Source organism: Argopecten irradians, chromosome 15 (assembly GCF_041381155.1).
Source record: "Argopecten irradians isolate NY chromosome 15, Ai_NY, whole genome shotgun sequence".
Taxonomy (NCBI): domain Eukaryota; kingdom Metazoa; phylum Mollusca; class Bivalvia; order Pectinida; family Pectinidae; genus Argopecten; species Argopecten irradians.
Window position 1 is genome coordinate 18,029,495 of NC_091148.1, and position 18,452 is coordinate 18,047,946.

Consider the following 18,452-nt stretch of genomic DNA (forward strand, 5'->3'; position numbering starts at 1 on the left):
CTCACATTTGTATCTTTGAATGATGCTGCCTTTCTAGATAAAATCTTCGGTGTGCTGAAAAATAGTTTTTCTTATGGCTTTCAATGCCCTCATCTTTGCTTTTATTTCTTCAATTTGTATCTTTCAATGCTGCCCTATTTCTAGATAAAAATCATTCTAAAGTTCTGTTTGCAAAAAATTTTTTTTGTGCATGGTTTTCAATACCCTCATTTCTTCTTTTATTTCTGCAGTTTGTATCTCTCACCAGTTCAACCTTTGATCAAATGATTTTTTCTGCACTTTGTTTAGCATAAAAATGTTTTTTCTTTTGATTTTAATGAACATCTCAGGACCTCCTGAAGTGTGGTCTACTGAAATATCATTAGTATAGCCTTGAGATCACGGACTGGTGTGTTGGGGCAATAGAGGTGTGTGTGATATAGTTAAAGATGATACGGAGAAAGAAGCGTGGCATCTTAAATCGTGGCATCTTAAATCCAAATGTTTCCAGCCTGTCTGATGTTTCCTTTCCTATCTCAATTTAATCATTATCAGTTCCTGGTAAACTGTCAGGGTTTTTCTGACCCCAGAATCTTATCAGTACACCCTCCCTCCGCCTGACTGTAACAGATAATCTGGACCTGCCTATCACTAGTTATCTCCCCTAACTCACCTGATTATCTCCCCTTCCTACCTGTCATTAATTATCTCTCTTTAAACTAGATACATATGTTCAGTGTCATATGGCTTCATTAAAATCCCTAGATGACTATAAAACTCTCTATTTTGCCTGTGGTATATACATTTTCTGTCTTATCATTTGAATTTAAACATTGAAAGTAGAAATTCAATGTTCTTGGGTGGTACCTAGTTTCCTCTCATATTCAGGAGGTAATCTAAAATGTTTCAAGAAAATGAATGATATTCCTTTACTGGATGATAAACAACAAAAATTCTCATTTGAAAATAGACAGTTTATCTTCTATTTATTAGGGTTATGCCAAGAATTGACAGTTCTCTAGCTGGCAAGAATTGACAGTTCTCTAGCTGGAAGAATTGACAGTTATCTAGCTGGCAATCAAACCACTTATGTGACTTTGTTGAGCAATCTATTGTATTTGTTGAGCAATCAATCTATTGTATTTGTTGAGCAATCTATTGTATTTGTTGAGCAATCTATTGTATTTGTTGAACAATCTGTTGTATTTGTTGAGCAATCTATTGTATTTGTTTGTTGAGTAATCTGCTGTATTTGTTGAGCAATCTGCTGTATTTGTTGAACAATCTGTTGTATTTGTTGAGCAGTCTGTTGTATTTGTTGAGTAATCTGTTTTATTAGTTGAGCATTCTGTATCATTTGTTGAGCAATTTGTTATATTTGTTGAGCAATTTGTTATATTTGTTGAGCAATCTGTTGTATTTGTTGAAAAATCTGTTGTATTTATTTGTTGATCAATCTGTTGTATTTGTCGAGCAATGTATTTGTTGAGCAATGTGTTGTATTTGTTGAGCAATGAATTGTATTTGATGAGCAATGTGTTGTACTTGTTGAGCAATGAATTGTATTTGATGAGCAAACTGTTGTGTTTGTTGAACAATCTGTTTATTAGTGGAAAAATCTGTTGTATTTGTTGAGCAGTCTGTTATATTTGTTGAGCAATCTGTTATATTTGTTGAGCAATCTGTTGTATTTGTTGAGCAGTCTGTTATATTTGTTGATTAATCAGTTATATTTGTTGAGCAATCTGTTGTATTTGTTGAGCAGTCTGTTATATTTGTTGATTAATCTGTTATATTTGTTGAGCAATCTGTTGTATTTGTTGAGCAATCTGTTATATTTGTTGAGCAATCTGTTATATTTGTTTTATAAATTCTGATAAAACCAAATCAGCCCCAGAATTTGTTTTCCGCAACAGATTGATAAAATATGAAATTGATCCTTATGTCTCCCTGGAATACTTACTCCAGATAATTTCTCCTAAGAGACATGAGAACAAATTTCATTTGACACTCTCTCTACATTACCATGGCTCTCTTATTATATTATTATACCTTTTTAGCTCTCCATTATACTATTACCAGAGACTTCCCATTCCATTAGCTAATCATGTCACTCCCATACATGAACAGACCTCTAGCAGGAAATCACAGGGTCCTGGCAGAAATTTTCAACTCATCATTCAGTATTATAGATACAATACATAGAGAATACATGGTTAGTATCTTACGATACAAAGTTTATTTTGGTGCGAGACTTAGGAAAGCCGAGATGACGAGGCTTTGCCGAGTCATCTCGGCTTTCCGTGTCGAGCACCAAAATAAAACTTGTATTGTAAGATACTAACCGTGTATTCTGTTTATCATGCAACCATTATGACATTCAAAACGAAAGCAAATTGACAGTTAATTACTTTGTTTCGCTCGAAGCGAGACGCTTCTTTGATGCAGAGGTAAAGATTCATTCACTTAACCGAATGAGAGTGTACTCCTTTTTACTGCCGTGGGAAATAAGCGCATTCGCAAACAGTAACCGTAATTCTATCCAGTGTGATATATCACTGAAAGAAATGAAAATACTCAAATAACAATTAATACCCATTAAAGAATTACTTAACAATACATACCTTTGTCATGAGCCAAGAAAACGACGACACCGCCATACGAGATTTTCGATATCGTAAAAATGACGTCATTTCGGTGAATGTGACGTCACGTTTTAGCGGGACTGAATGACGTTTCATTCACCGGAAGGTTCAAGTTTTGGGTCAAGTTAGAAAAAGTTCCGTCAGATATGGAACAAATTCACGTGATCGTATTGACGGATAAAGCATATCGTATTGACGGATAAAGCACAAGTTTATCCGGCAGTAGTTATCGGTCAGTATGTGGGACAGTTGCAGGATACATGTATATATACATCTATGAACCAGGGTTTGAGATTTTTCAGGTCCCTGTTGTTTAGACTGTAAACTCTCCTTCAAATCAATTCACTCTCCTGCATGATCAGGGCCTGGCACCATAAAACTTTCTCAGACAATTTTTTTACTCAAGCCTATGGAAAATCATATACTTGAGTAAAAAAATCTGTCTGAGAAAGCATTATTGTGCCGGGCTCAGGCCTCCAAATGCACAGGGTCTTGGCAGAAATCTTCTATTATCCATATATTTAATTATGTATTTAGATACAATATAATTGGACTATAGGTTGGAACCTTTTTCCAGGTCCCTGTGTTTAACATTGTAAACTCTCCATCTAAAGTGCTCCTTATCACAATTGTTAATCTTGTTATTCTACGATATCTCCAATACAGTGATAATCATCTGTAGTGTAAAACCATCCAGTATAATTTGTCTCTATATTTCCCCTGGTTGTACACTACCTTCTCCTTGATGATTCTGTCCCAGCTGTCCCCTAAAGTGCTCTTATACATCATTTACTCATATCTCTAAAATCATACATTTGGAAACCTCTCTGAAAAAAATCTCAGTACTAATCTCGTGGATTGAGCACCCTACCATATCCCCCCTAACACAAACCCCCTTAACCCCCTTCCGATTCTACACCCACCTTTCTATCCCTTCTCCTCTTTCCCCTCAGCCCCCCCTCCCTCCGCCTGTTCTATTTCCCTCCTTCTGCTTCAATCTCCCTCCTACCCCTTCTACCCCCCCTTCTTTATATCCCTCTTTTCTTTTCCTACACCCTTCCTACCCCCTTATATTCCTCTCATACCCTTCCCTCTTACACCCCCTCTCCTCCTACCCCCTACCTCTTCAATCTCCTCTTTTCTATTCCCCTCATACCCCTCTCTTCTTCCTATCCCTCCTTTCAACCCCCTTCCCTCTCCCTTATATCCTCTCATACCTTTCCCTCTAACACCCTTCCTACCCCCTTATATTCCTCTCATACCCTTACCTCTTACACCCCTCTACCCCCTCTCCTCCTACCCCCTACCCCTTCTATCCCCTCTTTTGTATTCCCCTCATACCCCTCCCTTCCTCCTATCCCTCCTTTCAACCCCCTTCCCTCTCCCTTATATCCTCTCATACCTTTCCCTTGAACACCCTTCCTACCCCCTTATATTCCTCTCATACCCTTACCTCTTACACCCCTCTACCCCCTCCCCTCCTACCCCCTACCTCTTCTATCCTCTCTTTTTTATTCCCCTCATACCCCTCCCTTCCTCCTATCCCTTCCTTTCAACCCCCTTCCCTCTCCCTTATATTCCTCTCATACCCTTACCTCTTACACCCCTCTACCCCCTCCCCTCCTACCCCCTACCTCTTCTATCCTCTCTTTTCTATTCCCCTCATACCCCTTCCTCCTATACCTCCTTTCAACCTCCTTCCTACCCCCTTATATTCCTCTCATACCCTTCCCTCTAACACCCCTCTACCCCCTCCCCTCCTACCCCTACCTCTTCTATCCCCTCTTTTCTACTCCCCTCATACCCCTTCCTCCTATCCCTCCTTCAACCCCCTTATATTCCCCACATACCCCTCCCTCTTACACCCTTCTATCCCCTCCTACCCCCTCCTACCCCCTCCCCTCCTCTCTAATATGCACCTTGCACCCTTACTCTGATGATGGTAGGTACCTACACTCACCACCAGTCTATAGAATATGTAAATCATCACTGATATTTTGTCTCTGATAAATTTTGTTCCAAGAAATGTCTGATACTAAATTTCAAACTTGGTAGAGATAATCTAGTATTATGTAGAACTTGTGGAGAAATTTTTATCAACAAATATGACAGGGTCTGGTAAGCAGTCTAATTGAGGTACCATAAGGTACTGTGGCCATCTGACATCTGACTGTCAGAATGTCAGTGTCTGGTGTTAGGACCAGAAGTGCCCCGCTCTGCAGCCCCAATATAACCCAATGGTTTAGTTTCATACTTGTCACATGTAAATCTTTACTAATCTCCCATTTCTCTACTCTTTGCATCCTTTACACCATTCTCCCTACCTCTAAAAGCTCTGAAATGTTTCTCTTGTAATCTTATGATCACCTAATACATTGATATGACACTTATCCAGTATCTAGTTCCTTACCACCTCCCCCCTCCCCCCCCTTCACGGCCCTTGACTTCCCATTCCCTCGGCTCCCCATCCCCCATCCCCCACATAGTTCCCCACACACATAAAACTCTTGCCCCCTTCCTAGTCCCCACCCCACACATTTATACCCCACTGATTTCTACTCCCCCTTGAGACCCCTCCCCTTCCCTTGGCCCCTCTGTCACCTCTACATATACACCTAAAACACATGACACCCCTTTCCCACCCCCAGATACCTGTATACCCCACACACATTAAACTGATCTCTCCTCAATCAGAAACTAATCACTTCTACTCCCCCATCAGACCCTATCCTCTCCCCCTGGTCCCCACCCCCACATGTATACTGAACACATGACACCCCTCTCCCTCCCCCAGACCCTCTCCCCTCCCCCTGGTCCCCACCCCCCACATATATAATGCACATATATGACACCCCTTCCCCTACCCCAGACCATATCCCCACCCCACCCATATATATACTGCACACATGACACCCCTTTCCCTTCCCCTCCCCCAGACCCTATTCCCTCCCCCTGGTCCCACACCCCACATATATACTCCACACATGACACCCCTTCTCCTCCCCAGGCCCCTCTCCCCCACCCCCATATATATACCCCACACACATTAAACTGATCTCTCCTCTATCAGAAACTGATCACCCCTACTACTCCTGCAATATAAATCCTCCCCACTGCGAAACCCTTATCAATTCCTCATTTTCTTCATTCTTCTCCAAATGTTTTACAGAAACTTAAGTGTGTGTTAAGAAACCTGTCGAAGCTCTGTTTTCAAATATTTGTAAAGATATGGCTGCTGCAGCTGCAGTCCTTTCTGGTCTAGGATGGCGTTTCATTATCTCTACATGTATGGGCTAAACTATAAAACCAGGAAACTTTTTTAAAATGTGAAACTTTAAAAAATGTGAAACATTCTTCCACGAAACTTTACTCTCCTGTTATCTTTAACAGTTAAATATGTGAAGTTTGTCGAGCAAATCGCAAGTAATAAAAACAAAAGATTCCAAAACCTTACAAATATTTTTTTTAAAGATCTGAATGCATTTGTAATACTTTTTAAATTAATTTATTTGAAATTTTATTCTCGTAATAACTACGGTATGTTGATGTACGAGAATTCTAGCTCTTAAAGTGAATAACTTTAATGTTTTTACCCATCTGGTTGAGTATCTACACCAATATCAAATGAATTTTGAACTAGTTATGTAGTTCTCTTGCGTTATCTTAAATAGATTCGTGAATTTGTCATGAAGTCACCATGCATTAAAGACAACGTGCAGAATTCCAGATAAATTTGTGATAATTTAACAGCACATGTAATGTCTTTATAATGCATTTATTAGATAGTACATTAGGGTTTTATGATGTGAGAAATTTGAAACAGCTGCATGTAGATTATAATTCTTATCTATATAAATCTGAACATTATTTATCTATTTAAAGTTTAAGTTCTTATCTCTACAAAGTTGAACATTAGTTATCTATATAATTTTTACAATTTTATCTTAATAAAATGAGTAATATTTATCTATTTCAATTTTTACAATTTTATCTTAATAAACTGAGAATTATTTATCTTTTTCAATATTACAATCTTATACTTGTAAAGCTAAAAATAATTTATCTATATCAAACTTTAAGCCGCAAGTTGTTTCCTTTATGTTGAAGCAATACTAATCCATCACTGTTGTTGACATGGATACAAACAGGGCCATTAGTGTCTTTGCCTAAAAAATATAAAAATTGTCAATAAAATTGGGTTTTTTTATATTCTGGAGACAATCATCTTTATGATATGTTTATTTTAAGAGTTCCAGAGATTCAAACTAGGGGGAGATAATCTGTATTCAAATATGATAATAAAATCCCGTTTTTTACTATGGAACCCATGTTGTAGTGGTTGGCAGGTAGCAAGATATATCTTCAAAATTGGTTTACTCAATCACCCCTGAAAATTCTTAATAATCTGTTCAGGCTTTTGAATCAGTAGAGTTCAAAAGAGCTTCCAGGGACGAAAAATGTACATAGATAATTTGTCTTGTTTGTATATAAAATTGAACTATATCCACTTTTGAGAAAACTGATTTTGTTGCACAAAATACTAATGCGAACAATTAATATGTAAAAAGTAATACAATTATCATAAATTATTATGATTATCTCTTTAAAAGGGGAGAAAACTCCCCCACAAGGAATACAACTCTTACAATAGTAACTAAGTCTTCCAAAGGGTAGATAACTCTTCAGAATGGTTGATAATCTTTCAAAAGGGTAGACAACTCTTTCAAAGGGTAGACAACTATTTCAAGGGGTAGATGACTCTTTTAAAGGATAGATATCTCTTCAGAATAATTGATAACTCTTTCAAAGGGAAGATAACTCTGTATAAGAACTCTATTAGACAAATATGTTATTGTCCAAATCTTCTGTGTATTTTTTTTTTTACTTTCTGATCTCTTCTTCTGATGTTATTTTGTGAGGTCATGATCAACATACAAAAATATGCATGACAAATGATTCCTCGAAACCAACCAATTTCAGGGTTTATTTGAGATCTCTGGTATAATCATTGTTTGGTCATACTCATTAGAGTTTCACTATCAACAACACCGACAGTGTGTGAACAGATTCTCTCAAAAAAACATTGAATAATGAAACTAGCACAAAAAATACTGCTAATTAACACTTACAGATGGTAAAAATAGCACCTTCCTCTTTAATATGTTTATTTATAGAACATAAAGGCAAACATCATAATGGAATCATAGGAAAACAGTAAAAGTGTATATTATTTGTAGTTGTACATTATAGTTGTACCCTATTTTCATTAGCTCATATTTCACGCCCAGAGTGTATTCTGGTCCAAAATTAGGTGGGCTCAACATTTCTACAAAAATTATATTTACTGATTAAAATAATCACACTTGTCTATAAAACTGCTCTAGGGGCAGAAGACAAATGGTCTTTATAGCCAGGTGGTCTTCATATACAGGCTGAATCGTGTTGTTATTGGTCAATGGAGACTCTAGAAAAGTGGTCTTATTAAGCAGATAGTGTTTATACAGAGGTGGTTGCTATGGTGACAGGTTTTACTATACACACAAAGAGTGTATCCCATGTATGTGTCTTCCACAGAAACAAAAGGCTGCTATATTTTAGCTCTTATACATTGTAACTTGTCCAAATGGACCCTTGTCTATTACAGATGACTGTCAATTCTAGCTTCATTGTATGGCAGTTTTCTTCTAGATTATTGTGATTAAAACATGTATTATCCAGAAACCTAGCTATATGGACCACATATGCTGGTCACAAGTTAGACAAGTTATACTGTAGTTGAACTGCTAGAAAGTAAGGTCAGAGTCTGGTAGGTATCATGCAATTAACTTACGTTATTGCAGATTTCATTTTGTTTAAAAGTATGTAGACAACGGCTGGTTTCTGTTTTCTTAGTCGACTTATTGTCAATTTCAGAAACCTAAATTCTTAGTTTGAGCTCTAAAGATTCAATTTTTTTTGTACAGAATATTTACCTATAGTTGTATGAACATACCAGTACACATCTTTATAATGGCCCATTTTCTGATTATTTCTGAGTTGGAAATCACAAAAGATAATGGTATATTATATCTTCTATAAGTACATGTACAAAATGTATACACATACATATACTACGCCTGGTAATAATCATAGTGTATTTACATATCTAATAAATAAGAAACATGTATAAAGTTGTTAACAATTACAGATATACAAGGTACATTTTCTTTATTACTCCGATTTTCATAACTCTCTCTAATTTGTCAGCTGCACCTGTGAAAGAATAGCCTATACACATTCCCCTAGCTGTTACGATTACGATTACGATTTTTGGTATTTCTTCCACATATTTCTGGTGCTACGTTTTGCATGATCTCCGAATCGCCCTCAGTGTAAACGTTGTATCTTTGAACGATTGCAGCATTCCTTATGGTTAAGGTTCTGGTTTAGGCACAGGGCGTGAAATTTAAGAAATGATTCCGTAACAAAAACCGACTATTTACGACCATTTGAGCCAATTTGACTCTGCTCTGAACACTTAATTCGAGGGCCCACTGGCTGGTGCCAGCACTGTAATTATTGAAACGGAGAAATCTGTTTCAAATTGTTTCTTTTTCTCATAATTTCATGAAAAGGGTTTTGAATTGCGGTACTATGTTTGAAACCTGATCCCTGGGTGTTTGACATCATGATTAGAGGGTGCTGGGGATCAGTGTGAACTTTGCTGAGTTTATGAGATGAAACTGTGAGGTTACGAGATGAAATTGTGAGGTTATGAGGGCTGAACTGGGAGGATATGGGCAGTAATTTAGTCAGTTGTCCAATTTACATCTCCAGACTCGCTGTCACACACAGAAAACTAAACACATGCCTGTCACATCAGAGTCTTCTTTGAATTCCAGGCCACGGAGAATCACCACAGCTGATAATCAATTTCTTTTATCTGACAGCACAAGTGACAATTAAAGCTCATTTAAATAACAGTGTTATGTGATTTTAAAAAGGATAATTTCAGCCAGGCCAAATCGTTATAAAAAAGTCACAAGGATTCCACAAATTCTTAACTTTTGTGAATGAGATGTTTTGAAAAAGTTTGATTCTCTTGTTCATTTCACAGAATTTTTAGAGGAATACGTGTATATTTTGAAGTAGCATGAATTAAAAGAACCCTAAACCCCACAAATGCTGAATCTAAAGGACCCATTTTTCACAGAATAATGATTAAATATTGAAGAAAATTCATATAAAAAAAACAACTTAAAACATGCTTATAACAATACATGAATTTATGAATTTGATGGCACTGATTATGTTTTATTTATTTATTGTCTTATACAATCTTATAAATACTGTTTACTATCTTTATACTATCTTGAAATAAGGCTAAAAATCTTGTAAGTACATTACTGGAAAGCCAAAATATAGTAATTACGAAAGCAATATAGCATTCTCTGCAACATTTCTGTAAATTCTTTCAAAATTTAGGTCTCAACCATTTTGTCCAGCTTGATTTTAGAAGGGAGGTAACTCTTTTTGACTATATGAGCTTCATTGAGGAATACATAAGTGCAAAGTGACAAAAAAAAAATCAGCCTGTCTATATATAAGAGGAAATAACAAAACAAAATCTTTACCGTTATAGCAATAGGTGAACTATGTAGTTGGTAACTAATAATTGACTAAACAATCTCAACCTAGGAGGTATATTTCTAAGTTGTTGAATATTGAACTTGTCATACTCGATACTCCATGGGTTACTATTACGGTCATTATATCCAACCCTGGACTGTCTCATAGTAAAACTTGTGGCAGGTCAAGAGAAAAATTCTGACCAATCACAGGCCTTTGAAGTTTACAGAGATAGTGATGCCAATCTTCAAAGCAACATATCAGTCTACCACAGTGTACTGTTATACCAATTCCTTTGATGCGCATCAAAAGATCAAATTACCTGTGTCTTCTGTTACCTCCAGTTTTACTATGAGATAGTCAAGGGTTGGATATAAGGTCAGTGACAGTAACCCCTGGAGTATCGAGGATGTAAAGTTGTTAACTCAAGTCTTTATAGGCTGGTTTGACTGTACTAATGTAATATCTTGTCTACTACAGGGCATGGTGGTGAATGGTTTTGTGAATGTCGTCATCTCGAGTGTGGAGCGTCGATATGACTTGAGCAGCACTGAATCTGGAGCGATCGCCAGTTGTTACGACATTGCATCTGTGTTGTGTTTGATCCCGGTCAGTTACTTCGGCGGACTCGGATGTAAGCCACGATATCTCGGTATCGGAGTATTTGTGATGGGGCTAGGCTCTCTGATGTTCTCGTTACCACAGTTTACATCTGGACTGTACGAGGTGGGACGTCCCAACGGACCGTCATTGTGTGGTGAACAGAGTAATTCATCCCTGGATGAGTGTATGTCCCACTCCGGGTCTCAGGGACTGTCGTACTATAAGTACGTGTTCTATATGGGACAGCTGATGCACGGCGCGGGGGCCGCTCCTCTGTACACTCTGGGGACGACGTATCTCGACGACAACCTACCAGTAACATCATCCTCCATGTACCAGGGTAGGTTTATATTTTGTCAATTTATTAATCAAATTAATTGAAACATTGAATTAATCGTGTTTAACTCAAAGTTGGAAGCAAAACTTTAAAAATTCTGGATAACTTTGTTCAGTGTTCTTATACAAGTCATGTACATAAAAAAAAGTTTGGTTTGAATTAAACCATCAAAGCAATAGAACTGAAATCAAATAAATAAGTTTGGGTCAAAAAGATCCAACATTTTGGCAGAATAAGATTTCGGTGAAAATTAGTAGAACAACAATTAAAAATATACAAATTACATAGTAATTGGATAAATATCATTTTAGTCCAACGGTATTTCTGGAGAAGAATATTTAAGTGCAAAATCTGCTTTAAATAAATTGGATGAGCAACAATAAAGTCTTGTTATTTTGTAGTGTATAGATTTGAAAAAAAATCATTATTTGATATTACTTTTATGGCTGATCATCTCTTTTTTTTATTCCAGGGATGTTCTACGGTTGTGCTATCCTGGGACCAGCGGTGGGCTACCTGGCTGGTGGGGCTTTTCTAGATCTGCATGTAGATATCGACAAGGGCTCTAGAGTCAGGTACAACAGGGCGAACATGTCACATACTTCATGTAAAGTCAATAATTAGTTTTCAATCTTTTTCTTATTCCTGAGGTAACAAAGAGCATCAATGAAAATAACAATACAGAAAAGCCTGCCATAATTGTAACCACCTCTTTAATAAGACCACATCCTTATTTGGAAGGAAGCAATCTTTATAGGCAGTTTTGACTGTACATGAAATTCCAAAAACACTCATTACATTCCAGTTTCACAGTATTTATGGTTATCTCCCCTGGGTTTAAAATTGATCTCCCCTAGGTGTAGGGTTAACTCCCCTGTTTGAAAAATAACCATCTTCCATTTTGTGTTTCAGTATGGCTCCTGCTGGTCCCCGTTATGTTGGTGCCTGGTGGATCGGTTTCCTTGTAAGTGCTGCTCTCGCGTTCATTGTGGCCGTTCCCCTGTGTGGTTTCCCTAGCAACCTGCCAGGTTTGTATCCCATAACAACATCAAAAAACCCAAAGGAACAATCTTGGTAGTCCTTTACTTTTAGTAGTATCTTAACACATACATGCATATGTATTCATGAGATGTAAGTATTCATGAAAGTGCAGTTAAATGAAAAATAAAAACCATGTGCATGACTGTCTAGGCTCAAATTTATCAAAATTAAGTGTAAAACCAATTATGAATCAGTTGGTGTTAATTGATGACACAAGTTTTATCATAAATTGGTGCTTTTTGCCTGAAGACATTGAGACCAGAAGCAAGTGACTGTTATTGGTCATGGGGCCCTTAATTGGCACCCTGAACATTACTCATATACTGCAATGAGAACTCAATCTCCAGGAAGCAAAAAAATTGGTATCTTTTTATGGCCCTTTTAAATCAATATTAAACATAAAGCATGATAACAAATTATCAACACAAAGAATAACTATTGCAGAGTTTTGAAATCGTTACAGTTATTTGAAATTGTTTGTAAAGTATTTCTTTAAAATTCTTCAACAGGAACTTCAAAGTTCAGGGCAGAACAAGGGACGGAGGTTTACAAAACAAAACGAAGACCTTCAGAACCAGAATATGAGCCGGGGAAAAAGAAATTATTTGTGGCGAGAATATTTACATCTCTGAGAGTTCTACTGCTGAACCCTACCTTCATGTTCCTGAACTTAGCCGCGGCGTGTGAAGGTAAACAGGTTTGGTTATAGAATAAGGTGAAATGCACTTCTGTTTCATTTAATGGTTTTTCTGTTGTTCCACAGGGAGATGGGGGCCCACAGGCGTTTGGCTCTATACCGTAGACATTTTTCTCTCTATATATATGTAATACTGTGGTCTTTAACTCTGCCGTCCATATAACACTTCCCAATTTCAGAAAAAGTATGATAATTAATAAACCGTATAAGATGTGACAATGAGAATACTCTCAATTGACAGCCAGATAATTTATCTTTAATTTGGTATATGATACATTATATATCATGCCGTATAAAGGCAACTGGGTATCCAGAAACATTGGAAAACAGCAAGAATTCAACTGGTCGGACACTATGGCGTCCTCCGATAAACATGCCAGGGCTCTAATGGGTTAGCTCAAAAACCACATGTCAACACTTCAGCTTCATAACAATGAAAGTTAGGTAGACAAGAAACTCTATGTGACCTATATTATGACATTTGATCTCCTTTTAAGAACTCATCTTCTTCATTATAAAGGTATACTGAAACATCTTACTTGGTGCATTGGTCTTACTAAGCAAGGTGGTGTGTCACATACCAGAATCAAGTTACAGAACTACTTTCTATTGTTAATCTCAATTTCAAATGAATATTTTATGGGCTCTTAGCCCTCTCTCCATTTTTATGAAACTTTTTGTGGTTCATCTAAGAAAGGAAAATGCACCTTATTGATTGCATATACGGTAGGGAACTTAACTTTGTTGGATTATCTGATCATTATTGTTGAGTGTAATATTTCTGTATGATAGGGAATGTACTGGCAGGATTTGCGACCTTCACACCCAAGTTTATCCAGGAGCAATTCAGCATTCCTTCATCTACAGCAGCCATGTTTGTTGGTAAGAGTTTTGTGGCATTATACTCATGAATGGAATCTATACTTTTGTTATTGTTCTTAAAAGGTGTGGGTTTTCATTAAAGATGCTCCACTGCCGACAAATGATCTTTTTTCACTATCAAAAACAAGAGCAGGCGATTTTGTATTTTTCTTCAGTTACAAAAGTTACTTACTTTACACCATTACCACCATGGAAAAGTTTGAGCTCCTAATTTTTTCTTCAAGTTAAAAATAGGAAATATAATTAATTGAATCCCAAAAAATTCCTTGGCACTATATCCTATATGGAATGAAGTACTGATTGCACATGTACTTAAGGCAAAATAAATTATTTTGTATTATTTTTTGTGTTAATTAGACATATATATACATGATTAAACACCAATTATTGTTCATATAATGAATATCATTTATGCGCTGTCAGCGGTGGAGCATCTTAAAGGAAATCTGTGACTTGTTGAATTGGATTATCTCAATGTAGAAGTAACAATATAATGGTAAAACCTTTAACTCATTCACCCCTGAAGACAGATTTAGACTCTTCTAAATCAAAGACTAGACCAGTCCATTATGAAATTTAAGGGGTGAATGAGTTAAGCTATATATCCAATGAAACTTTTGGTAAAGAAATGCCCTAGCCATTACAATAGTTATTATAACACCAGTGTACTACTGTAATCATTACAACATTCCAACAACTTTGTAGGGTTTGCTGCGATTCCGGCTGGAGGTGGTGGTACATTCCTTGGAGGGTACCTGGTTAAGAGATTTAAACTCAGAATGAAGGGAATCGTCCGCCTGTGTCTTGGCCTCACTCTACCTTCTCTTATCCTTGCACTGTGTTTTATCATTCACTGTCCCAACCAGGCGTTCACAGGGGTCAACATACCTTATAGGGAAACACAAAACAGGTGAGTTATCTCCCCTTATAACACAGGAGTCAATGTACAATACACTGGAAAAACCCAGAAAAAGGTGAGTTAATCTCCCCTTATACCACAGGGGTCAATGTACCAGTCCATACAGGGAAAATTAGAATAGGTGAGTTATATTCCCTTAATATACCATAGGGCTCAACTTACCATCCATATAACAACACAAGCAGTGAATTATCTCCCTTTTACTCTAAATTGGCCAATGTTCACATCTCAGGAAAGTTTATTATTTTCCACCCTGAAAATGGATGAGGGTTGGACATTGATGTCCTCTAAGGTAGGAAGTGATTATTTTTTGCTCACATACGAAAGAAAAAAATTAAAATGGCGAACAGGTATCTAGTGCAGTTAGACACCTGTAGTAATCATCCACTGAATTCACTACATTACTTAATAATGAAATTTCTGTTGAACAGGACGATTGGTATTGGGGCAGTAGCCTCTTGTCATCAGTCATGTGACTGTTCCCATGACGAGAAGTATCACCCGGTGTGCGGGAGTGACGGCAGTATGTACTTTTCTCCGTGTTATGCTGGCTGTACAACAGTTACCGGGGACGTCAACTCAAGGGTAAGTCACGTACAACCTGTAACATTCCTAACCATTAGTACCGTAAGATTAAAAAAAGTAGACAAAATGATGAAACAGCAAAGGGAAGTAATTGGAAAAACTACTATCTTTTATATGTTGGAATCCTAAGTGGGATGGGACAAAATCCTTTACAAGAGCGTTTCTTGCTGATGAAACTGCTCGCCTGATGGAATTCTTTCCTATGTTAAACACGGTTGACAACATTCTATTTGACATACCTCCTTTCAATTTGGTGAGAAATATACCAACACATGATTTCCTACTTCTGTTCTTTGTATTGCGCAATGAACTTTTCAAATGAGAACACAAGTCATAAAATTGTTCCTTATCTAACCCTGTGAGTACTAAATAATCATCACTACTGAGGGCATCAGGAGAATCAAAATCAATACGTTGATCTTTGCTTTTGTTGGCGGCATCTCTAATACTTGAAATCAAATGCGTGATATCTGTTCTGTTCATAGACGTAGAATCATGGGATGCTACAATGTTTTCCAATGCTTCAAAGTTAAAAAGTCCATTTGACATGTGTACAGAACAACACCTAGCACCACTTGATAATAAAATACCTTTTCGTAAAAACAGATTGTACTTTGTGCCGCATGGTACTACAACTAAATGGGATGGAGAGTCTTGACAAACAACACACTAAGTGTGACTTCCACCTGTTGAGGGTATTGGCAACGTTATGTTTCTTGGAGAAGACAGTGTGCTTTTCTTTGCTGAAAAAGTACTCTGATCAGTTGATTGTTTGAAAATGGTCGAAGAAGGAATATTTGGTAATCGATGTGTATGATGTTGTTGACGGCACCTACCACAAATCACGTCGCCATCTTGTGTTTGGATTAAAAATATTGTTAGTACTTTAGTGTACTTACCTTCCTTGTGAAGTTATCTGACTACATTTCGTCTTTGTTGATAGCAGGAATTAGATCTATCTAGTCGATAAAACAGGTTCGTTCTTGAATGGTTACGTTTAAACAATCCGACGTGATCGTTACCCAGAAGTGATAGGCTACATCGCATCGATCTTATTTGTTTAATCTAAAGACGCGGAAAAAGGGGGGAAATTAATGATTTATTTTCATAGCAATGAGCCGATTTTTTGCTGATTATATATTTTTTTCATCATATCTGTCAATAATTTACCGATCTGCAATCGATTCGCCCAAGATGTAACTTTATGTTATGACAACGTAGTTACTTAGGCCTGAAAAAGGCTCCATTTTCTCACCTACTTGTTTAATTTTGAATGCTTCCGCAAGGATGTACCAAAAATATTTTTGGAGATAGTCTTCATTGTAGGCTGATAGTTCTATAAGCAACATTTCAGGCTGGTACACAAATGCGGAGGTAGTTAAATATTGAATTGAACAACAAAAAATTTGCCATTTTAAGTAATTTCTAAAAATAACGTGACGTTTCCCGCCAAATTTTGGGGACGTGACGTCACAATTTTTCTGCCAAATTCCATCTTTTTATCTATCAAGTATCACATTAATAGAAAATATGTATTAAATGTGTATTAAGACAAAATCATAAATTGATATTTTTTGGGCCATTTGGCCTCATTATTGCCACTGCTCCATTAGTAAGATTAAAAAATAGTAGACAAAATGATGAAACAGCAAAGGGAAGTAATTAAAATACTACTATTTTTTACAACTTTGTAGGTAATACACTGTAGAGTTAACCCTACCTTATTGACCACCTCTGTGTAATGAACATCTGCTCATTAAGATCACTTTGAAGGTAACACATGTTTGAAAATATAAGAAAACCCTATGTTCAACACTCAGCTTGCACTGAGAACTTAAAGGTTTCGGGGGCCATTTTGGATTCATGTGTAGGATTGTGGGTAAAAATCATCGTGGATATGATGCTCTGGCTCTGCAATCTACTTGGCTGCTGTTTCCTGGAGCGGGGAGTGGGGTGGAAGTAGGGGGGGATCTTTATAGATAGGTTTGATTGCAATATGTTAACATGTTTATCATGAAGTTTTTGTTTGTAAACCTTAATACATGTATATATAAAACACGTCTGTATTATAGATGTCACTACTATAATTACTAGATATGTTTTACTTTTAAATTCTGTTATAAGGTGTATCATAACTGTAGCTGTGTGAACCCGACATCTGAGGACAGTCAGACGGCTGTCGACGGAAAATGTGACACTGCCTGTAGTCTTCTCCCCATCTTCATGCCCATATTTGGATTACTAATGCTTCTGACCTTCACCTCTAGTATGCCAGCACTTGCAGCTACCCTAAGGTAAGCTATAAATAGTACTTTATCATCTAGGTTGGTGTGACCTTGATTTGACCTATTTTTATCAGAAGGAATAGTTATAAGACACCATATTGTCAAACAAAAATGGTTGATTGATAATATAGGTCATAGTGACCATGTTTGACCTAGTCTTATCAGAAGGAATATATAAAGTTATGGGCACCTAATTGTCAGACAATAATGATAATTGAACTCTTGATATAGGTCATGGTGACCATAATTTGACCTAATTGTGCTCTTTGTTAAATGACCTATTGAAAACTCCTAACTTGAAATTAAATTACATGCATGTCATCGTGACCTAACTTGAGCTGTGTATTGCAATGTGGTTTATTATGAAGGTGTGTGCCCCCAGCGGAGCGATCATTTGCCCTGGGTATACAGTGGATCATAGCAAGGTGTCTGGGTAGGTATTCCATCATACATTGTATATAGCTAGGGGAAGATTGAGTATAACTAACTAACTATATATAAAACCATAGAAAAAAGATAAAAAGAGGAAGGGGCTTATTGCCAAGAGGGGGCTTAACTTATTGCCATATACAGTAAAGTTGATGAATGGAAGAACGGTTGCTGTGTCAAGCTTGAAAAAAGTGTCAATGGATTCAATGGATAAAGTCTGAGTCTAGAGAGTGAAGTTTTAGAGAAAATGTTTTTTTAAACACATTTGAAACCCCAAGCCATTGTATGACCTTGATTCAATGACCTCTAATCTGTGATTATTGTAACATGATCCATTTAATTGTCTTAAATACAATGTACCCGATTCATTACATTTAAACCTGTGTAACAGACCTTTGCACTTGAAATTTCATAATGGACTGCTCCCTAAGTATTATTTTGA

At 36.9% G+C, this 18,452-nt stretch overlaps 1 protein-coding gene across 6 annotated transcripts in view; it reads left to right on the forward strand.

The window, feature by feature from the left end:
* Positions 1-18,452, forward strand: part of LOC138308958 (solute carrier organic anion transporter family member 4A1-like) — a 57,229-nt gene that overhangs the window by 35,448 nt on the left and 3,329 nt on the right. For all 6 annotated transcript variants that reach the window (XR_011206169.1, XR_011206170.1, XR_011206168.1 and 3 more), the window contains 9 exons: positions 10,713-11,175; positions 11,645-11,747; positions 12,085-12,200; positions 12,723-12,902; positions 13,703-13,792; positions 14,498-14,702; positions 15,143-15,296; positions 17,421-17,590; positions 17,950-18,014. Coding sequence is in view for 1 of the 6 variants with exons in the window: in XM_069250017.1 (XP_069106118.1) it covers positions 10,713-11,175; positions 11,645-11,747; positions 12,085-12,200; positions 12,723-12,902; positions 13,703-13,792; positions 14,498-14,702; positions 15,143-15,296; positions 17,421-17,590; positions 17,950-18,014 (1,546 nt within the window). In the remaining 5 variants the exon portion in view is untranslated. The remainder of the gene's footprint in view (positions 1-10,712; positions 11,176-11,644; positions 11,748-12,084; positions 12,201-12,722; positions 12,903-13,702; positions 13,793-14,497; positions 14,703-15,142; positions 15,297-17,420; positions 17,591-17,949; positions 18,015-18,452) is intronic.